Genomic DNA, 23,548 nt, shown 5'->3' on the forward strand with positions numbered 1-23,548 from the left:
TAGGGACAGTGAGGAGAATGCACTGGAGTGGGAGTTAATAAGGCCAATAAAAACTATTCAAGAAAAGTGACAGCACAAAATATTGGTGCATGTGGACATTGTATTTTACACATACATCCACCCCCACACATACACATATGCCTGGGTAGGGACAGAATCAACAGGCACTGCAAACAGTTGCTGTGACCAACTCTTCGCAGTGAAGCAGGTGTTGGAAAGAGGCTGCTCTAGCAGCACTCCATGTGAGGCACTTCTGCTAAGTTGACCAGCATTGAATCGGTCTCCCTTCTTGCTCCATATTTTCTTGGTCAGTCAATATCTTGATGGTTTTATGCCTGGAAATGTTTGGCAGGTTTGATTTTTGAAATGACTGTCCTTAGTCAGTTAATGTATCATTGGGCCAGTTGGGTTTTTCCAAGGTAAAATCCCCTTTCATCTACAGGGACTTTGATCTCAGCTAGATGAAATTCCCTCTGATCTACAGATGTGACAGAGGCTCCGACAGCGAGAGTCATTCCAAACTAGCAGGCACTTCTGCTCCTGCTGCAGTGGAGACCCATGTGGTCCTCCACTGAGCCTTTTGCCAGCTGTGCCCTGGCAAATGCCCCGGCACTCGCAAAGCTGGTCCCTGGACGCTCACTCATTAATATGTCTCCTCACTCTCCTTTCAAATTGACCCATCAGCAGAGGTTTACCTAATAATTCAATGGCATTACCATGCTTTACTTATAAAATAGCTACTTGCCTGGTCTTCCCTGCAATTTTAAAATGCCAGCCTCACCAGGCCAACCAAAAGCCTGTCCCTGGCTCACCGTTGCCGTCGGGATGAAGTTAACATGTGTTTCATGGCCTCTACGGCTTATTCGATCTGATTCCAGTCTACAGCTTTGCCCTCACCTTTGGCCACTCTCTGGACTACTCAATATAGTCCCATTCACACTGACTTTCTATTCTTTGAAAACACTAAGTATTTTCCAACATGACGGCTTCCACAATTCTTTTTCCTCTTCCTAGAACATTCTTCCTCTATTATTGTTTATCTCCCATTGGTCCTTTGTATCTGTAATTGACTGTCAGCTTTTGTGGACTTCCCAATCTCCAATCTAAATTGTGACATTTTTGCCTAAGAGCACGATGTTTAAGTCCCTCCCAGCATGAATCACAAGTGTCATGTGTGTACATGTTTATTCCCTTAAGAAGTTTTTAGTTGCCCTGGCCGGTTTGGCTCAGCGGTTAGAGCATCAACCTGCGGTCCAGAGAGACCCAGGTTTGGTTCCCGCTAAGAGCATGTACCTCAGTTGCAGTTTGTCCCCGGCCCTGGTTGGGTCATGCGGGTGGCAGCCACTCGATGTGTCCCTTTCACATCGATGTTTCTCTCTCTCTCTCTCCCCCCCCCTTCCTCTCTCTTTCTCACACTCTATCTGAACAACAAATGGAAACGTGTCCAAAAAAATTTTTTGTGTTAATGTCCGCCTTCATCACTAGACTGTGGGCTCCAGAGTGCGGAGACAGTTCTGTTTTGGCTGCCACTGGATCTGTCCCTGGAGACTAGTATGGTACTTGGCATTTGATAGATGTTTGATTAGTGTTTGTTGAATGAATCATTATGTTAATTTTGTGATCAAGATGGATCACAATGATTCACTTTTAATTATTCTGTGTGCATCCAACTGTTGTTGTGCATCGCTGGCAGAAACGAAGGCCTGTGGGCAGGGAGGTGACGCGGGCGGATCTTAGGGTTTGACCCTGTGGTGGAAGTGAGACCATTGCACTCGTCTCAGAGAGATCTACGGGGGGCACTTTGCTACTTCCTGTCTCAGGACGTCTTACTCTTGATGTCTTTGTCCTAATCATCAACTCTAAAGGCCTCACACTCGCTTCCTCAGGCTCCGTTGTTCAGTGCAGGCCTGGGGAACTAAAGGGGCTCCCTTCAGAACTGCTGTGTGGCCCCTGCTGCCCCACCCTCATGACCCCCCCCCCCCGCCAGGGCACCCTCCCCCACTCCATTCACTGCTTCCCCGTCTCCAACTTTATCCCCTCGTGGATTCTCCCAATGTCTGGGAAAATCTGAAAGTCAACCCACCCTATGTATTAGGGGACATGCCTCATTGCCTTTAAAGAGGAAAGTGGAACAAACCAACATTTATTGCGCCCTCACTATGTGTCGAGGGCTGTGCAGGATGCTGTGCACGTGTTATATGCTTTAATCCTCACAGCCTGCGAAGTGACAATTATTATTAGCACCAGGCGTCTTTCACAAGTACAGAGATTGAGGCCCAAAGAGATTAAGTAACTTCTCAAGGTCACGTAGCTCATAAGTGATAGATCCTGGAATCAAACCCAGTCTTTCTTTTGCATGCGATCCTACTTCTTGCTGTCGCCCACTCCTCCCCAGTAATGTGAGTCAGGCAGGCACCTCTGAGGGCACCGGGGTGAATGGCATGCTTTGATAGAGATGCCTTCAAATCCCAGGATGTAGGCTGTTCCTTACTCCATCTGTTTCTAATATTTCACTGCTCTCTTTAATGCTTAGAGGATAACAAGCTTCAGAACCCTGCTGCCAGTTACTCAATCAGTAATGTGTGTCGAGCGTGTACTATGTACTGAACATGTTCTAGCCTCTCGTGCTACATCAGTGAATAAGGCAGAAAAAAAATCCCTGTCTTCACTGAGCTTACGTGGTCGTGGTGGTAGGGGGTGGAAAGAGGGAAATAAGAAGCAAACAATGGACAATAATGAAAGATAAAAATCTGTACATTTGGTATTATAGAAAGTGACCAGTGATATGAAAAAAGGGGAACAGCGTAAGTGGGTTGGAAGTGATCCGCGGGGGAGGATTGCAGCAATACAGAAGATGGAATTGGACCAAAGACTTGAAGAAGGATAGATGTCTGAGCCATGTCAGGAAAGTAAAGCAAGAGTGTACCTGATGTGTTCAAGGAAACCAAGACCATGTTCCAGCTACGAGGGTCCAGAGAACAAGATTTTAGCCATGAGAAGTCTGCACTGTTCTTTGCTGGACAGGACTTGGCAGTTCAAGCCAGTGAAACCCATTGGAAGCGTGGACTTCTCAGAATCCAGACCCTTCCAGAGGCACCATTGCAAGTGGGTTCATCCAAGAGGCTTCCTAGGGACAACAAAGACCCTGCTACCTATTGAGAGCTGAATGCAGTGCCATCCTAGCCTAGTGAAGCAGAGGGCAAACCCTGTCATCTTCAACCTCCTTGTCCATGACAAAGCACATGTCCAGGAACCTCTCCTGAAGCCACAACTTCCAGGATCTCTCCTTGGTGCTGATTCTGACCTTCCTTAGCCCAGTAGGGTCTGGCATTGAATCCTGCCTCCACTTGCTCATTACTGGGCTTTGCTATGACTTCAGTCTGGCTATACTGGACTATGTCTAAAGTCTTCCTTTAGGTGAATCACCCTTGCTATGACCATAGTGATTTTCCTGCCCCTGCCCCCGGATCTAGTACATTGACCCCCTTTAGACTTATGACTTGGTCCCTGCTTGGTAAGGAGCCCAGTGTAATGTTGTTAGGGTGTCAGCTGTCATGGTTCTTCTGTCATTGTTTTCTAAAAGCAACATTGCTTTTTCAACTGATCCTAGACATGGCAAGTGTTTAGTCACTATTACAAGCCATTTATTTAGCATGAAAATTTATTAGTCCATTGTTTAGCAAGTTCATCACATTGTACTCTTTACTTAGCAGAATCACTTAATTAGTGTTTTATTACTGGAATTGGCTGTCAATTACGTGGCTAACTCACTTACTTAGGGAATGAATTTTTTATCTGGGTAAAGCCATTCAAAGTACACTGTTAACTCTTTAGTGATTAAAGACTATTGTCAGTGGCAATTTATGTTATAAGGAAAATTAAGCCATTTATTTCTCTTGAAGCATCAGACATTGGGGAAATGTTTGGAGAAGTGTAGAAAGGGTATTTTAGCACCTTTTGTGAATGAAAGAACTTCCATTAACTGAGTGGTTTGGAACACTTAACAAAGCTAAGTAAAATTAGCTGGGGGTTTTGATTGGACCCCTTGGAATACGTTATCATAATGCAACCTTATACGTGTAGATTGCTGTAATGTCTATACATGTTCTTTTGTTAACATCATTTCGTTGGATTCTCACAGCGGCATTGTGGCATGACATTGGGGTTCATGGTTGGCCGTCTCTAAAATGGCCCAAATAATCCCTGCATCCGATTCCACATCCTTGTGTAATCCTGTCCTTGAATGCAGGCTGGATCTAGTCACTGACTTCTAGTGAATAGGATGTGACAAAGTGTTGGGATGTCACTTTCAACACTAGGCTATAAAAAGATGGTGGTTTTCCTCCTCTCTCTCTCTCATTGCTCTGTGGGAAGCTCTGTGGGGGGTTGCCTATGGGGAGGTCCCCTGAGCAAGGAACTGATGGAGGTCTCCAGCCAACAGCCAGCAAGGAACTGCGGCTCTTGCTCCAATAGCCCATGAGAACATTAATCTGCCAACAGTCACGTGAGTGAATGTGCAATCAGATCCTCCCCCAGTTGCGTCTGTAGAGTAACATAATCACAGCTGATAGTTTGAGGGACACCCCATGGAAGCCCTTGAGCCATGAAAGCTGTACTCAGATTTCTGACCCACAGAAACTATGAGATAGTAGATCTTTGTTATTTTAAGATGCTAAAGTGTTAGGGTTTCTTATGGAGCAATTAAGACATAGCTTAACAAGTGAGCTGTTAGGATAATTTACCCAAAGCCTTTTGGTTAATAAGTGGTAGACCCAGGATTTCACCTTGGCTCTTCGGTTGCATTTCAATAGACAAGCTGGGAGGGGTCCTTAAAGCATTGACATCCCGCAGGTGCACCTGTTCAGAGTCTACTTCTCTACGACAGAGATTCCCTTGTGACCTGTACACCTTCATTACCATGAACAGTAGTCAATGGGATTTGGAGAAGCTGGTGAACAGGCTTGTAGCACTGATCTTAACCATGTTTTAATCAGAAATTGAGTCAGAATTTCTTTTTCTGGCCCCTAGTCCCTGCCCCATGCCCCATTGTCTGGTTATAACAGGAGTTTCCAAACATGACTGGCCCTAAACTAAAACTGTTCAGTTCACAGGTCCAGGGCATGGAGCCAGGGAATCTGTATTTCATGTGCTCTCTGGGTGTCTCTTGTACAGCACCAGGATTTGGGGTCCCCTCTATTGAACACTAGTGGCTACTTCAGTGATCAGCCTCTGCAGTCCAGCCTCAGAGGGTCTGCCAGGCTACATCTTTCTGTGCACATACCGCATTACTAGCTCTTATGGGAGTGTTGGTATCTGCTCTTCCCAGAATAAAGGCCATCAGCTGTGGTTACTTTAAATATTTTGTTTGGTTGGTTTTGGACAGTGCTCAGCTTTACTACCTCATTCACTCACTAAGAGCATACAGAGCAGTGTTTGCTCTGTTATGAGCAACGCTGGGGCTGCTAATGAACAGATTGCATTTCTGAACTGGAGCTTCCCTTAGAGACCATCCCTTGCTACTCAGCGTGCAGGTTCATGGACCACCAGCATCGGCAGCCCCTGGGAGCTCATCACAAGTGCAAATTCTCAGGCCACATTCTAGACCCATTGCATCAGAATCTGTATTTTAAACTCTCCCCACTTAATGTATATTAAAGTTTGAAAAGCATTGGTCTAATCCAACTCCCTAGTTTTATTTTATATTTTTTACTTTTTTTTATTGTTGAAACAATAAATGTCCCTATCACCTCCACCCTTGCCCACCTCCACCCAGCCCGCACTCCCTTTTCTTCCCCCTGGCCATCACCACACTGTTGTCTGTGTCTCTGGATTATGCATATTTGTACTTTGGCTAATCTCTTCACCTTCTTTCATCCAGGCCTCTCCAACCCCCTCCCCTCTGACATCCGTCAGTCTGTTCCATGTATCCATGCCTCTGTTTCTATTTAGTTTGTCAATTTACTTTGTTCATTAGAGTTCACATATAATTGAGGTCATGTAGTATTTGTCTTTCTCCCACTGGCTTATTTCACTTAACATAATAATCTCCAGGTTCATCCATGCTGTCACAAAGGTGATTTTCTTCTTTTATATGGCCTCATAGTATTCCATTGTGTAAACGTACCACAGCTTTTTGTATTCACCTATCCACTGTATGGGAGAACATATTCCCTAATGATACATCAGATAAGAGGTTAATGTCCAAAATATATAAAGAACTTATACAACTCAGCACCAGGAAGACAAACAATCCAATTTTTAAAAATGGGCAAAGGACCTGAATAGACACTTCTCCAAAGAGGATACACAGATGGCCAATAGACGTATGAAAAAAAATGCTCAACATTGCTAATCAGACAGATGCAAATTAAAACGACAAGGAGGTATCACCTCACACCTGCCAGAATGGCTGCCATCAATACATCAACAACTCCTTAATTTTAAAGTCAAGATCCACAAAAGTGAAAGTAATTGTGCAGACAAGTGTGTGGCCAAACTCAGGATGAAAACTCAAGAACTATGTTATTTCCACTGTTACTGTGCTATTGTCTTTGTGGTTTATTATATCCACAAACTCCACTTACGTATACAGGGTGTAGATTGAAATGGAGAACCCCGGCTCCTACCCACCCGTCCCGTACAATGACAAACTCATTCCAAACGGCTGTTGTGCATTTAAATTTCCTCTCCCGGACAAGTTTAGTCATTTCCTTTTCTCTTCCTTACACATCAAAGGAAGATGAAGTCACCTGTCAGGCTGAAGATTGTACAGCCTGTCAAAATGGCATTTTTCTAGTTTAGTTAAGTATTACTCTGCAACTATTTTGTACACCTTTGTCTTATTACAGTGTTTGACGAATGGGAGTGAGAAAATCAGACAAGCCCATGTTTTCGGTGGGAGGCATTATTTGAGGTTCTTTCCTTCCGTCACATGTTGTCCTGTGAGGCTGTAGGTCTTGGGGTGCAGTGATACAAACACAACTCAAGAAGCTGGACGTAATCCTGAAGCCAGTGAGAAACTCGAATCACGTCCAGCCCAGGCTGGAGTCGCAGGGAAGCTGACAAGCTCCAGGGACGCTCACCGGATCTGGGTGTCACGAAACTCACCAGAAGCCCATCTGAGGAAGAAATGCCTTTTCAGTAAACGTGGCTTCGCACTCCTGAAACCCACCAAGGCCGGTGGGACGGAGGCAGGACGTGAAGACCTTGCTATTCTCACCACAGAAACAAGAAGGCACAGGAGATGAACCTTGAAGCAGACAGGTGTCGAGTCTATCAGCAAGGTGGAGGGCAGATTTCAGAGGGACAGGTGTCCCTACCAAACAAATAGGTCTTTACGGGGCGGCCGCTCAAGCCTGGAAATGCCGCAGTGAACAGCAGAGACGGGCGCCTGCTCTCATGGAGCTTACAGCCTCGTGAGGATACGGGCGTTAAATGATTTCACTATTACTTTTTTCTACCCCAGTTGTAGTTATGTGATATAAATATCCAGAAAGTGACACTGTGATTTCTACAGATGATACTGTTAGGCTGTAACACGGTGCTCTCAGACGGGGGTAGGCACTCACGGGAGTGTCTTCCTTGACACTGTCAAGCATTCAGAAAAATTAATGGATTTTTCCCAGCGAGCACCCGTCTACTCACCACCTAGATTCTACATCAACATTTCACGACGCTGTCCCTTACTTCCCGTTTATCCCTCCTTGGTCCGCGTTGAGCTTGTATGCATTGCAAAGCGAATTTCAGACATCAGCCATTCCCCTCCCCCAAACCGCACTAGGCATGTCCGTCATGCAGACCCAGTGTTCTGTTTTTTTCCCTTTGAGGTAAAATTGACATACACATAAATGCACAAATCTTGAGCTTTTCCTTCCGTGAGTTTAACAGTTGCATTTGTCCAGCTCAAACCCCCGATAACACACAGGCCAGAAGATCCCTCGCGCCATTCCCGAGCAAACTCTGCCCCCGCTCCAGCCCCTCGTACCCCCGCCCTGATGGTATCACCTGCCATCGATCGGATTTCTGTTCTAGAAAAGGAAGTGACGTTTTAGCTGAGTTCTGAAGGATGACTAGGAGGCCTCCTGGAATTGGAAGGTTGAGGGGACGTTATCCACTCCAGGGGAATAGCACACATATCTCGATTCTCAGGGGGCCGAGCACGTGTGTGGCGGCAGCCTGGTGAGCAGAGGACAGACGCAGATGAGGCAGGTGAGAGCTGAGTCTAGACCTGCCATCACCTTGGAGCCATGGCGAAGGTCAGGGACACAGCCACAGGCGGTGACCAGCCAATGAACGGCTTCAACGAGGAGGTGGCATGCTTAGCTTTGAACTTCTAAAAAAATCTCATGCCTTACTGTGGAAAAGAGGGGGTTCAGGGGGAGGTGAGGATGCTGTTTCAGCCATTACAGGGAAAGAGAGGGGTAGCATATATGAGGGTCCTGGCCATAGGGAGAAGGGACCATCTTTTCTTCCTCCGTTGTGTTGACCTTCGATGGGTGGTGCTTCTAACAGTTATAAATCCCAGGGTTTGGCTTCCCTTTCTCTCTTCATCTTTTGGAGATACCAGTCAAACACCCTTGACCTCAGAGAGGTTAAGTAACTTGCCCAAAGTCACACCGCCAGGAAGTGATGGTGTCGGGGTTCCCCTCGGGTCAGTTTATGTTCAGTCAGTACACATTTGACCACTGTCCTGGTCAGGGAAACAGGGCGGCAGTGTCTCGGTCTTTCCCACTGGACTCGTCTCTCCTTGTTACATCAGGCCCCTCAGCCTCTCCAGAACGTTCAAGGCGACGTCTGCCCCAGTTGCCAGCACCTCAGGCAACTTGAGTTCACTTTGAGGATACGTTCCCCTGTAGCCCAGATTTCCCTCGAAGTGATGATTTGGGGATGGGGGCAGGTGAGTCAACCGAATGGCTCTGCTAGTGCCCAGTTTTATTTGGTTTTATTTCTGCTGGCCGTACCCCGCCAAACGCAGAAACTACACGTAGGAGCTCCCTGGAGGTCTCGGGGTGCAGGCCCCTCAGTCCCTCGGTGTGAACTCCGACCCGTCCTCATGCAATCTCAGCCTCTCTCTGCACGTTTTCCCTCTGAAAAGCCGCCCCAATATCACTCGTTCATGTGTAAAAGGATATCAAAACTCGACAATGTACTTTCCTTCATTATTTCTGCTTCAAGTAACCTACTGACCAAGGCAGGTTCTTCTAAGTTCTTTTGAATATTCTATTTATAGTAACATGCAGCCACCTGCCGAACTTTTGCTAAGAATTCTTAGTAACCTCCTGATAGCATCCATCTCTCCGTCGCTGAGGGGCCTCCCAGTGTCTTCTGACCTTCACGTACTTCACTCTCCCCTGATAACGAATGCACTCCCCAGGATCCATTTCTTCCCAGACAATCTTCCGACCATATTTTATCATTTGTTTACAAAACCGTTTAGACACCCAGCATATTGTCTGTGTATGGAATGTTTTTCCACGCATCAGAGTTCAGAGACATGCCTCTGATGGTCCGTACGTGCGTCTAACAGTACAAATGAATGGCGACTCCGCAGTAATTAAACACCAGACCTGGGTGTCACCAGAAGGGGCTGTGTTTCCAGCGAGCACACATGGTAAAAGCCCAGAGTGATCTCCCTCGTCCTTTGCGGCTCAGCAGTACATCTGCAGGCCCTCGAGCTTTCTGCTCCTCCTTCCTCCTTTGAGCACTAAGCGGTGAAGACCTAAGAGCATCCATTGCTGGTACGAGTCGATTGCTTCCGACACACCCAGTGAGCTTCATTTTTGTTTCAATCGAGTTAGGTTTATACGACCTCTGCTGTGGAGTGCTGGAATCAGCACTTTCGCTGTCTTGTTTCCCCCCGATTTTCGTGAAATCATGACCTCCCCCCGCCAAGAAATAAAAAGCAATGGTTTTCAAAGGTGGTTTTTTAATAGTAAAATCCTTTCTTCAAAAACAATCATACCTAGAAGTCTATTTTATAAAACAGATTTTTTTAAAAAAACATTTAGCTCAGGTTGGAGCAGAGGTGAGGGAAAACATGTATTTTCCAGACCATGCCCCCTCCCACACACACACGTGCACATACATATATACACACATGTGCATGCACACAACTCCTCATGGGAGTCCAATGCTCTGTGCACTGAAGAGACACTGAACAGAGTTCTCCCTCATTCAGCCTCAGCTCTCAGGACGCTAAGTCCACAGACTAACAATTCCCTTATTCCTGCCTTCCTACCCCTCTAGACCACACGAGCGAACCTTTTGCTTGATGATTTACGAGAAACGAAAATAACGACCCAGCCCCTAGTCACTTAAGGAAAGACCGGTGGCTTTTCACTAACAGGACGTGAGTCACAGAGCAAGGCCACTACATGAAGGCCACCCTCTCACACTGAGCAGTGCACGGCCACCTGTGGTGGCCCCGTGGGCCCTGGGTTATAGGAGCATCGGGGAGAATGGGGCCCCAGTTTGTGAGACGCTGGCAGACTTCAGGGTTCCACCGAAGACGCTTTTTTCCATTGTTGTGACATTCACCCAGGGTCCAGTAACCAGCCCTAGAGACAAGAGAGAAAGTGACAGGCTAGTTCTGTTGCAGGAAGGACCCTCCTGCTGAAACTGCTTCTGCATTTTGGCTGTGGTGGTGGTCACGGGAATCTACATAGGTCTTAAATCACATGAGACTAAACACACACATGCACACACATGAACACACACAAGTGCATGTAAAACTGGAGGAATTTGCGTAAGGTCCTTGGAGAGTACTGATGTCTCTCTCCTGATTGTGGTGGTCTTCAGTTATGCAAGATGATAACACTGGGTGAAGAGTATGCGGGACTGCTCTTTGTTATTTCTTATGATTATGAATCTACAGTAATCTCAAAAAAGAACTTTTTTTTTTTGAGTCCTCACCCAAGGACATTTTTTTTTTTTGATATTTTGTTCAGATAGAGTGGGAGAGAGAGAGAGAGAGAGAAAGAGAGAGAGAGAGATCGACGTGAAAGGGACACATCGAGTGGCCGCCACCCACACGACCCCAACCAGGGCCGGGGACAAACTGCAACCGAGGCACATGCCCTTAGCGGGAACCGAACCCAGGTCTCTCTGGACCGCAGGCCGATGCTCTAACCGCTGAGCCAAACTGGCCAGGGCAAGAACTTCTTTGTTTAAGAAAAGCTGGTGCTCTGGTGATGAGCTGTTGTGATCTGTCACTTCTGACTCCCGCCACCTTCATCCGTCTTCAGACGTTGTTCACGGTTTTCTGGGTCATTCGCTCACTCGCCGATCTGAACATGCGATCAGTGTGTTTTATCGATTTCTTGCAATTGGGAAATGGTTTATCTGTGTCTTTTTTTCTTCCCTCTATCGTTGTTAGCAGAGGTTTGTCTGTGTTATTGGTGTTTTCAAAGGAAAGAGCCAGCTTTGTTATTGCGTCTTTAATGTCTACTGTGTTCCGTTAACATCTGTTCTTATATTTATTTACTTACTTTCTCCTTTCAATGACTAGATTTTTCACCTCTGGAAGTTAAATTTGTATTTCTCAAATCTGTTTGTCCTTTCTCCGTGATGTGTTGCGTTGTTGCTGTGACGCACGGGTTTTCCGTGTTCTCTTGAATCAATCAGAATGTGTTTATTTTATGGTCTCTTCGGTTGTTTTATTATTTTCAATTCTTGGGAGGCACATTTCTCTGCGTCTCTTGTCTCCCGACTCTCCCTCATGGGAACAAGCCTCCTTACATGGCTTGTCATTCTTTTATGTTTTATTTTCCCACTACGAGTTCATCTTCGGTGGAGGTAGTGTAGTTTTGGGGGGAATTAATGTGTCTTGGATGATGAAAATACCTCCATAGGGTGGTTTTTCACGTCGTTGTCAGAACAGGGGGGTTTTCAGTGGTGGACACACAGGTTTTGTGTGCTGCTTTATGTGTTTGTAGTTTGTCTGTCATATCAGTGGCATAACTGGACCCCACACCCACGTGTGCTAAGTGTCCAGGGTTTCCCTGCCTCTGTGTGAAAGCTATGCACCCTTCTTTTTTCTACTAACTGATACCTTTAACTTAAACACACACACACACACACACACACACACACTCTTACAGAGATGTGTACATACACACTTGAAATTAGACCCTTTAATTAAGAACAAGATTAGTATATGTTGATAGTCCATTAGGAAAGGTGAAGATCTACTTTTAAAATATTTTTTAATTTTCACCCGGCTGGCATGGCTCAGTGGTTGGGCATCAGCCCGTGCACCAAGAGGTCACCAGTTTGATTCCCGGTCAGGGCACATGCCCAGGTTGAGGCAGCTCTCTCTCCCTTTCCCTTCATCTCTCTCTAAAATTCAATAAAGAAAAAAAAATTTTTAATTTTCAATTACAGTTGACATAGACTATTATATCAGTTTCAAGTATATAGCATAATGATTAGAATTTATAGAAAGTATGAAGTGATCTCCTCCATAAGTCTAGTACCCATCTGCTATCATACATAGTTATTGCAATATTATTAACTATATTTCCTATACTGTACTTTACATACTGTGACTGTTTTTATAACTGGCAATTTGCACACCATCTGATACACTTTTCCTTCTCATGAAACGTCCATCACCTATTTCCTGGTTTGTTTTTTTTTGGTAAAATCTCATATTTTAGCCAAGACTTTTTATATTAGTTTTTATATGGTTTCCTATAAGAATTCTTTTTATAGTTTATTCTGTGTATTTGTTTTGATTGTTATACTCACATCTATGTTAAACTGATTTTGGTGTTTAACAAATCAATTCTTTTATAAAATGCTTACCTCCAATCTTGTGGAGTTTTCTTCTTCTTCTTCTTCTTCTTTTTTTTTTTTTTTCTATTTCTCCACCTCCCCAAGCCTCTGGAAAAGAATCGGAACTTGCCCAGCTGGTGTGGCTCAGTGGTTGAGCATCGATCCATGCACCAAGAGGTCGCCGGTTCAATTCCCGGTCAGGGCACATGCCCAGGTTGAGGGTTCAGTCCCCAGTAAGGGGCATGCAGGAGGCAGCCAATCAATGTTCTCTCTCATCGATGTTTCTGTCTCTCTTTCTCTCTCTCCCTTCCGCTCTTTCTAAAAAAAAAAAAAATCAATAGAACATTTTTTTTTTAAAAAAAGAATCAGAACTGGTATAAATTCTGAATCTTTGTGTATCAGAGAATGTCTTTCGTTAGCCTCACTAATGGAAAACAACTTATATCAGTGTAGCGTTTTGGGGTCACAGCATTTTCCCCTCAAAAATGTGTTCCTTTGTTTTCTGCATGTACATTTGGGCCAGAACATATGGCTAGCATTGTGTCTTTTCTTTTATAGATGATCATTTTTCCTAGCCGAGGTGTTTATCGGAGCGTTTCTCCATCAATAATAGTTAAACAATTGTATCATGAGATCTGTCCTGTTTTTAAGTTGGACATGGAGAAGTCCTTTTTGAAGATTTCGGGGTTTATTCTGCCCAAGAGCTGCTTGTACATTGTCCCTCTTATTATGTCCTCTGTTCCATTTATTCGGTTCTCTTCTTTAGCAGCACCAATTATGTGGCTTTTATGTGTCTGTTTCCTTTTCTCTGAAAATGTCTTTTTGGTGCCTTTGCACATGAGCACACATGAGCAGATGATAGATACAGAGGAAATGCCTCATTGTTATACCCTTGGTTTTCAGTGCAGGGTTCTCAAATTAATCCTCCTCAATCTTCTGCCTGTTGCTGATTCTCACTACAGATTCCAGCACCCACTTTATTTATGTTTCATTTTTTGTTACTCCTCACCTGAGGATATTTTTCCATTGATTTTTAGAGAGAGTGGAAGGGAGGGAGGGGGAGAGAGAGATAGAAACACCCGTGCGAGAGAGACACATCGATCGGTTGCCTCCCACACGGGACCGGGGATCGAACCTGCAACCCAGGTACGTGTCCTTGACTGAGAACCGAAGCTGTGACCCCCCCCCCCAGGCTGCAGTCCAATGCTCTAACCACTGAGCGAACCGGCCAAGGCCCAACGTCCACTCTAACTCGGCTGTTGCGTCTCAGTTTCCTCACCGCCTTTCTTGGCCTCGCTCAGCGAGGGTTTTTCTGGTTGCTTCTTAACTTGATCCATATTTTGAAAAATCTGTTGTCTTGTTATTTAATCTTTCACGTCCTTTATTCTTCTGTGTGTTCCCAAATGCATTTCCATTTTCTGTGGTGTAGGTTAAGATGCCGGTAACAGAAAAGAATGAATCAGATTTGCTTCCACAGTGAGTGAATGTGTTATCCCACCCAACCGGAAGTCCAGAGTTAGAGCAGGTCCCGTGGTTGGCTGAATGAGATGCCAAGAGCGTCCCAAAGGGCCCTGGTTCCTTCAAGCTCTCCACGTGGCCATCTGTGTGGGTGCTGTCCCCAGCCTCGCCTTGTGGGTGCAAGACTGCCTTAGCAGTTACAGGCACCACACCCGCGAACAGTGATGTGCACGGGGAGAGAGGGGCCACTGGAAGATTCCTCTTAGAAGTAAGGGTACCTTTCCCTGAAGCTGCATACTAGAACTCCCCTCCTGTCTCATTGAAAGATTGGCAAAAGGGACAGGAACCCCTGATTGGCTTAAGGAACTCCAGATTTGCTCCTAGATCTAGGAAGAGGGTCATCTTCCAGGGTCACTTGGGGAACACATGGGCACCCAAAATATCTGAGGAAGGAGGTAGATGATGGTGGTTGGGTAGACAGCCAGTGCTGACTGCTTTTTCTCTTTTGAAAATTGTATATTTTTCTCAGCATCCAAGAGTTTCCTTTTCCTTGTTTTTAACACGGTGGGTTTTCCTAAGACCCATGTGGTCTTCTTTCTGTTTTCTTAACTTTAAAGGAGGGGGCGATGTCTCTCCGGGGCTGGTGTTTGCCATAAACAGAGCAGCCAGATGCCCTTGTTAGAATCCTTTCCTAGTGGCCGGAGCAGGAGGCACAGTGGATGTTCACAACCGCACCCCTCCGTGGCACGTCTAACACCCAGCACCCACCCGATGGGGTGCCGTGGAGGGAGGGATGTGCTCTCCCTCTACAAAGAGGGGACTGGTTTATCGGAAGGACTGACTGAGTCCAGAAGTCACCATCTCCATGACTGTCCCATCACAAACTCTTCCCAGTACTGAACTGCATTCTGGGCACAAAGGTCTTTATCCATCATCTTTTGCCTTCGCCATGTCAGAGACCCCAAAGAAAGGACTGAGGGGAGAAGGGCTTGAACATGCCCTACCCCCCATATTTGGTTGTTAGAACCTTTGATTCTGAGCCCAGGAAAGGACACAGGAACAGAATAAACATTTCTTTTCTATCCTTCAGGCCACTGTTACTTCAAGTAACAAATAATATCAGTGTCATTTGCCAGCTATATAATGCCCATTTCAACTGCGTAAAACATGGCACAGTAGGGTGGCATTGTACTTACTCATAGTTTTACAAATTCAGCCTTTTGCATTTGGTCGGACTTAAGAGAAGGTAATTCCATCTACCATTACATTGTGTGAGCGCAGAACCCCAAGTGGATATGAGATGGGGGTGAATTTGATACTTGTTGGAGGTCACAAATCTATACACCTTATTCTGGTTTAAGTCTAGAATTCAGGAAGATAGAACAAATTTTTCTTACAACACGGCACCTGAACATAAGCCAACTACTTCATCAGCTGCTTCACGAAAGAATTGCAATCACTTCTCACTTGAGAAGGCGAACTTGCCAATGTTGAATCGGGGGAAAGATGATTTTATACAATTTCAGAGACTTTTAAGAAATTTTAACAAAATGAAGTCTCTATCTTCATACCCATAGCAAGTAGGGTACTGATATAATTCATGGATCGTCCTCCTAAATTCTGACAGTAGGTTAGCAGACAGACTTAGATTTCAATGCTCTTACAAGTTCATTTTATTGAGGTTTTATTGGTATTTGGTGGGGGATGGGGGAGAAGCATTACCTGCTCGGCAGGTGCCATCCTGAGGCTTCTTCCAAGGGAACCCCACTTAATCCTTGCACCAACCTTCTAATCAGCATCATTATCACCATCATCGTCATCGCCGTCTCTATTGCTAATACAGGTAAAGGTCTTGAGCTCAAAGTAACTGGTCTGAAGTCCCACAGCTAGAAAGCTGTGAGGTTCGTATTTGAATCTAGGTTGTGTCTTCAGAGTCTGTGCTTGGACCCTGATGCCTGCTGTTGCCACAACCCCTCTGCGTCCGTTCCAGTCACATCTCCACTCGGAGCAGGTGACCAGCCTCCTCCCCACCTCAAACCCTCTCTGCTGCCCCAGACTCTGCCCTTCCAGTCCATCTCTAAATATTTACCGTCTACTCTTCATGCTCTTCGGCCCTCCAGGGCACGTGGGTTTGAGAGGAATTGTGATCGAGGAAACAAACTATAACTACTGATGCCAGAAGCTGCGGGGATTTGATTGGCTAGCTAAGGAATGCTGTCCTGACCCTGCGAAGGCTTTTGCTGGGAACGGCTGATCAAAGCTCTGTGAAAAGAACTGGACGATGGAAGCGTCGTTCGGAACCTGATGGGATAGTTTTGTCATGGGGACCGGAATGCTGACATCAGCGGCGGGAGTGGGGTGAAATAGATGGCTATGGAGAGTCATGAAGGAGAGAAGCCCTAAAAGACTCCCCCGATGCCCCCGCCAGTCTGTGGATTATGTGCCCCACAGGACACCTGGTACAACGCCAGAATGATTGCTTCTTTTCACTGCTGACCGTCACCAGGTATAAGCACGACCAAGCACCATCGCTCTGAGTCCTCACGGCGCTCCTTTTCCCGTATTATAGATGGAGAAACTGAGGCTGAGAAGTCCGAGTCACTTGGCCAAGGTCGCACGGCCCATCCCTGGTTGATTAAGGACACCAATCCCATCCGGTCTCATTCTGGGACCCCGACCCACAGCGGTTTTTAGGGTGTGGATTGTGCCCTCTCGCGGGACGTGGGCAGGCTTTTGCTTAGTTAGGCGAACATTTTCATGAGCATTGACACGAAACTAGCATGTCACGCCCATGACTTTGCTTCACTATCGCTCGTGATGAGATAAAGGGAAAAAAAAAAAAAGGTTGAAAGTTGATCTAAAGAAGAACATTTGAAGACATCATTGTGTAGATCTGCCCAATCCCCTGCAGTAGCCACTGGCCACATGTGGCATTTTAAATGGAAATGAAGTTAAAGGGAACCTGTAGCTCCTCAGTGCACATTTCAAATGCTCCGTCGCCCCCTGTGGCCAGTGGCTGCCATGTGGATGTTGCCGCTCAGAGCACGCTGTCAACCTTCTGCAGTTCTGCTGGGCAGTGCCGCATTCTCAGACTAGATCGGGCCCTGTTGGCGTTCATGCCAACTCTGAATCAGCGCGTTAGAACTCGAGCTGGCTCTGGGGGAGTCTGTGTACACCCGTGCCGCCCAGTACGGTGGTCACTAGTCACCTGCGGTTGGTCTGAATTGAAATGCTCTGTAAATATAAAATACACATTGGGTTTCAAAGCCTTGGTACGAATAAAGCATGTAAAGTGTATCAGTAATAATTCTGTACGGACCATGTTGTTGAACTGTTATCTTGGTATATTTCGTAAAATGCATTCTTGAGATTGATTTCACATATTCCTTTTGACCCTGGCGAATGTTGCCAGGAGAAAATTGTCGGTGACCTCCGTGGCTTGCGATCTGTTTCCTCTGGTCCTCTTAGCCCTGCGTAACTCGGCAGTGCTCCCGTCGTCTCTGGGTCTGTGCGGCGATGGGGGAGCGGTAGCCGCAGGTGGGTACATGTGCCACATTACAGCGGTTCTCAATCTGTGGGTCACGACCCCTTTGGGGGTGGAACGACCCTTTCACAGGGGTCGCCTAAGACCTAGGAAAACACATATTTCCGATGGTCTTAGGAACACAGACACCGCTCCTCTATCCGTCTCCAGGCAGGTCCGCCCACATGCAGATACGCCCACATACAACATGAGGAACTGTATCAAAGGGTCGCAGTATTAGGAAGGTTGACAACCACTGGAAAATGAAACAAAATGTGAAATTCAGTTCCTCAGTCACATCAGCCACATGTGAGGGGCTCGGTGGCCACATGAGGTTAGGGGCTACCACGTGGCACGGCACAGGCTGTTTCCAGCATCGTGGCGAGTTCTACTGGACGGAGTGATACAGGCTGGACATGGCGGTGGCCACCCCCACAGAGGTGGGGCGTGGATGCCGAAAGCGTGCGGCGTTTCCATGGTGCCCGCCTGCCGCACCGCGTCCCCGCCGCACCGCGTCCCCCATCCATCTCCCGGATGCGTGTCCCTCCCCACTGGGTGAGGCTTGTTAATGCAACACCTTATCTCTCCTCTTCTCCTGCAAGGGCTGTGCTGTGCTTATCTCCCTCGGAACACACTTTCCCCCACCCTCCTGGACGTACACAGCATCTAACGCCGCGCTCTGTGCATTGTCGCTGCTCAGGAAATATTGTTAACCAGTTGGAGTGGCAGTTCCCAGCGCGGAATATATGGCTGAAGCTACAGGGGGGTATGTAGTGGCTGGTGGCAGGGGGAGAGAAAAGGGAGAGCAGGTTAAAGCCAGATTCCCAAGGAGAAAAAACAAGGACCTGGTAGAGAAACAGAAAGGAGGAAATAAGAGGGATGGTGGTGACCCCGGATCTCACACGTCACCAAAATCCCTTCGCCCACCCCAGCAACCCCTCACAGGCAGCAAGAGTCATTGCAAGGGAATTCAGAAGCTTAGGCAGCAGCTGTAGAAAACGTGCAAAAGAAACCCCAAATATTCTGTGGTAAATAAGCACGCAAGACCCATAAATGAGGAGTTGAAATGGCATGAAAACCAAGGGTCTGGTGAGAAGAACAGTGAACAGCGCTCGCTCCCTGGGCCAGCTGGTCTGCGGTCCATTTGACGGGCAGCCGGGGAGGACCCGCACCCTGGTTGAATTAGCCGCGGACGCGCACCGTGGTGTTAAGGCTCCTTCTCGAACAGGAACATCATAACGCTTTTTAATTGGGGCTGATAAAAAACGTCGCATTACTTGTAGGTTCCTGAGAGAAGTGAGTTGTGAAATTGGGTTTTCATTAAACCTAATGATGGAAAATTAAGTGTAGTGCGTCCGGTGAAATGGGGCGTGATAAAAGGCACCACTTGGGCATTATCGGAGGTTAATAAGGGAATAGGTGAGCTAAGATACATTGCAAAAAAGAATCCAACTAGTTGAATTAATAAACCTTGAAAATCCCTTGGTTCCGAGTCTTCACAGCATCATTAGCACCAGCATTGACATTATTACAAATGTTACAGCCGTACCCGTCGCTCCATTTCAGATGCATTTCTCTGCTGTTCCAGCGTTGGTTTTGCTGACACCAAGTGTGCAGTCTGTCTAGCCATGTGTTTAGGGAAAATATTCCTATTGGTAGCTACTTGGTTCTGGAAACATTTGGCATCTCACGAAAATTGCCAGGTGCCCATTCCCAGACAGCCTGTCTGTGCCAGGCAGCGCCTGCCTCACGCCCCTGGGGAGACCACCGGTCTTTGAAGACATCTGTCCCCCTAGGTGATGGTGGCTTAGGTGAGGGACACTCACGGGGCTTCAGCTCCTCCTCTGCTGGGAATCGTGCAAGGCAGAGTCTGGAGACGCAAGCTCAGGCACTCCTATCTCCTGTCCCCAACCCTCCCACACCATCCCTCACAGCGGTGATGCTCACAGGAAGGATGCCTCGTGTCCACGGCAGCTGACGGGACAGCGTGACACCCACAGGAACCAGCGTGAGCCCTTAAAGAAAGGGATTCTTCTTCAAAGCCGTCGACAGCCTCCCGCTGGCCTGAAGATGGACCTTCTCGATGGACCTCACGCCCTCTCTTACAGCTTTGCCCCGTCCTGGTTCCTCCTGCCGCCGGCACTGCCTCTTCTTATCTGAAAGGGCCTCTCCGGCTCCTGTTCTCGTCTGTTTCCCTATGAGACATCAAGCCTTGAGGGGGGATCTGCATTGCTCTGTGCAGGGCCCCTGCCGACCAGAGTCCCTGGCACCGGGTGGGTTCTCAATGCATCTAACTCCTGACCACCAGGGAGCAAGCGATGGAGGGTGGGCATAGCCCCCATGTTCACCCAGAGCGACGTTGAAGCGATGCCCGTGAGGATGAGTTCCCTGTTCCTTAAAATCCCAGGAGAAAACATGATCAGTATTTGTATGGGCTAACATCTCACCTAGGCCCCCCTTCTCGGTGCTTCAAGCTGTACACTCTAGATCTTTATGTTGGCAATTCTCTCCTTCCTGGGAACAGTGTTCCTCATGCTGTCACATAGGAGGGAGTTCACCTTCACACTCAGAGTCAGTATCTGATGGATCCTCGTGGCGTGAGACACAGCCAAGCAGGAGGAAATGTGACTTGTGAAAAGACAAGTTGCGGAAAATCAGGACTAGACGTTCAGCATCTCGGGATGGGGATGGCGGAGGCCTCAGGGGGTCCTGCAGGGGCGCCTGGCTGTGCCTGGACACACCTGGGTTAGCCGCAGGAGACCCCCATTCTCGTCTCGTGCACGCCACGGACCGAGGGTCCAGGGCGGAGACTGTCCAAGTCTTTGGGAGCAGGTTGGGCAGACCAACCCCAGAGGTTCTGGAGAAGATAACCTGGCCCTGAGAGACCAGCAAGGAAGCCTACCAGGGAGGTGGTAAGGCCAGAGAGTGGTTGTACTGGTCCAAGGGGGACGGAGGAACTCAAATCCAGCCTCGGCAGGCATCCGTTTCCGGGGTGGCCAGACTCACAGAGGGCAACTTCGTGGGTGTGAAGATGATTATCTGGGGAAAATATCGATCTTTTATCAAAAGAGGGATGTTATGAAGAGATGAGGCACAGGACCCAGGCCTGGGAGAAGGGACTGTCAGATTGGAGGAGGAAGTTTGGGCTTCCTCATCCACAAGGCGGACTCAGTGACCCTCCTGGATCGAGAGTGCTCGTGGTGGGGAGGCAGGAGGTGGTCGCCGCTGGGGCGCCAGAGCTGGAGAGAGCCGCTGAGAGGTCAGGTCCCTGCTATTGCTGGGGCTCCAGTTCCTTCCTCCCAACAACACCCCCCCAAATTGTAGAGACGTGGGGTCCTCGGGATGCAGGCAGGTGGACCCGAAGCACACACTCGTGTCCCCGATCCCCAGGAACTGAGGTTGTCCTCTCTTGCAGAGAGGCACCAGGCACCCTGCTTTCTAAGCAGGAGGGTGCTCCCAATCTCTAGCCTGTCTGGTTTCTCGGCGGTTGTGACTTTGGCCAGGATTGGCCGAGACCACCCCGATGAGCCCCAGGGAAGGACTGAGTTCAGGAGGGCATGACAGCCGGCCCAGACTTGGTCTTACCCCATCGGTATGCACCCGACATAGACCGAACCAAGGACGACTGTGTTCACGCGTGTGTGTGTTGTTTTCATTTTTAATTCTGCCACCACAGCCGTTCCAGGGAGGGAGCGTCTCTGTCCCTTCTGCGGTTCCCGTACAGCTGGGTCCTGAGTGGGTGCCCTCTGCCCTCCTCAGGTCAAGCTGGGGAAGGCACGGTGGGCAGGGGGCTGAACTCGGTAGGTGATGGTCTGCTTTGCCTCCTTCTCTTTGAAGCAGATGGCAGCCGCGGAGAGCTGTCCCAGCCCACCCTCACGATCCAGACGCACCCCTACCGAGCCTGCGACCCCATGGAGATGAGCTACCCCCGGGACCAGTTCCAGCCCGCCATCCGCGTGGCCGACCTGCTGCAGCACATCACCCAGATGAAGAGAGGCCAGGGCTACGGCTTCAAGGAGGAGTACGAGGTAAGGGACCAGCCCCTGCAAAGACTCCCGGATGGGCGCAGGGGCTTCTGGGTGCTAAAGTTTTGCTACTCAAGGCACAGTGCCCGGACCAGCAGCATCAGCATCCCCTGGGAGCATGCCCCCCCCAGATCTACTGGGTCAGTGACCCGCGTTGTAACAGAACCTAGGTGATGTGCACGCCCTTCAGATGTGAGAAGCACCATCTGACTCTGATGCCTCCTTTTCCCTTCCTTCCTTCCCGCTCGCTCTCTCTTCCTTTCGTCACCCGGTTGTTGCCATAGTTCCTGCACTTCGCAGGCACAGCTTTTTCACTGTGAAACTGCAGCGGACCCCGCCCCCAGCCCACATGTTGTAGGAAGCCAGGCGAGCTCCCCGCCGGTGCCTCCGGGGGGCTTGCTGCCTCTGGTCACCTCTCGCCTCCTCGCCGCGGTTCTGCTGTGTGCTCAGTGCCCCGGGTCAACGCTCACCTCCCGGGCCTGCTGCCCACTCTCCGTACCTTCTCCTGGCCTCTGGGTCCAATGCCCCTTCCTCCCCCCGAAGCCTCGCTGACCCAGAGGTCTGAGAGTTGGAGGATAGCGGAGGGGGTGCGGAGGCGAGGGCCTGGCAGGAAAGTACAGAAAGTGCCCGAACACAAAGCTGGTCCTAAGGTTCTGGTCTCTCACAGGTCTCCACACCCACGGCCCTTCCCAGAACTTCCCTGTCGTCTTCCAGCCGCCAGGGAAACCTGTCTCCCCCACACCCCTTCCTTTCTTAGGACAACTTCTCTCTCTTTGTCTCGCTCCTTTGGCTTCAAACCTTGCCTATTAGGTGTCTTCTACCAACAAACAAACAAAAATGAAACAAAACTGAAGGGCAAACTCACGAAGGTGTTTTCCTGAGGCAGAGAGCACTATGCTTGCTCCCCCAGAGGAGCCTGCAACCCTCCGCCTGCGGGTTCGAATCCAGGGGCAGTCCGCTTTGAAATTTTCCCTTTTTCCCTTCCTCTCCCCCTCCTCCTTCCTTCCCAAAATATCTTTGGAGCATCTACTGTGTGCCAGGCTCTGAATTCTATGAACTAGTTTTTTCTGTGGCTTTCTTTTTCATCACATGCGGCGTGTGCCCCAAATATGCCCGGTTCAGTTTCCTTGTGTCCGGGGAGGAGGCATCGACTCAGACTCGATGCTGCAGGCTCAGAGCCTCTCTGTTCTGGGAAAGAGCCGGCCAAGCGATGACGTCAGAGGCTCTGTGAGGTCATAGAAGTGTGCTGCATGGGGGTGCCAGATTCCAGTACAGCCAGCGGGGTGGGCTTAGCCTCTCCTTTTGTCACCCGAGTTTTAAAATTCCTTGATTCCTTAAGTGACTAGTTTGGATAAGGTGATTTCTAAGGGCCTGTCTGATCCTCAAACTTTATGAGAGTATAAAACACGGTGGCAAGGGGCATGTTGGACACATTTATGAGAGCAAAAGCGTTTATGTCAATGCACGTGAGTAATTACCTGCTCAGAGACCGGCAGTGCACTTTGAATGTGGTCGAAGGAAAACAGCATTTTTCACATACTCAGTCTACAAGCCTTGGGAGGCTGTCGGGATAGGAGGTGAAGGAGCTGGTCCCCTTGCCTCCCAGGCCTGGACCATATCTCCGAGGGGGTCCCAGGTCCTTAGAGCGTGGGGGGTGGGGTGCGTGTGTATGCTTGCACACACCTACCCAGATCCGTTAGCTGAGCGAGTGTCAGGTGAGGGCGTGTTGTTGGTAAAAGCATATTCACTCTCATGATGGTTTACTCTG

General features: G+C 48.3%; 1 protein-coding gene across 2 annotated transcripts in view; it reads left to right on the forward strand.

Moving 5' to 3' along the window:
* Positions 1 to 23,548, forward strand: part of PTPRT (protein tyrosine phosphatase receptor type T) — a 967,960-nt gene that overhangs the window by 871,830 nt on the left and 72,582 nt on the right. For both annotated transcript variants that reach the window (XM_036244362.1, XM_036244363.1), the window contains one exon: positions 21,593 to 21,783. In XM_036244362.1, the coding sequence (XP_036100255.1) occupies positions 21,593 to 21,783 (191 nt within the window). The remainder of the gene's footprint in view (positions 1 to 21,592; positions 21,784 to 23,548) is intronic.

This window comes from Molossus molossus, unplaced genomic scaffold, assembly GCF_014108415.1.
Source record: "Molossus molossus isolate mMolMol1 unplaced genomic scaffold, mMolMol1.p scaffold_m16_p_6, whole genome shotgun sequence".
Taxonomy (NCBI): Eukaryota; Metazoa; Chordata; class Mammalia; order Chiroptera; family Molossidae; genus Molossus; species Molossus molossus.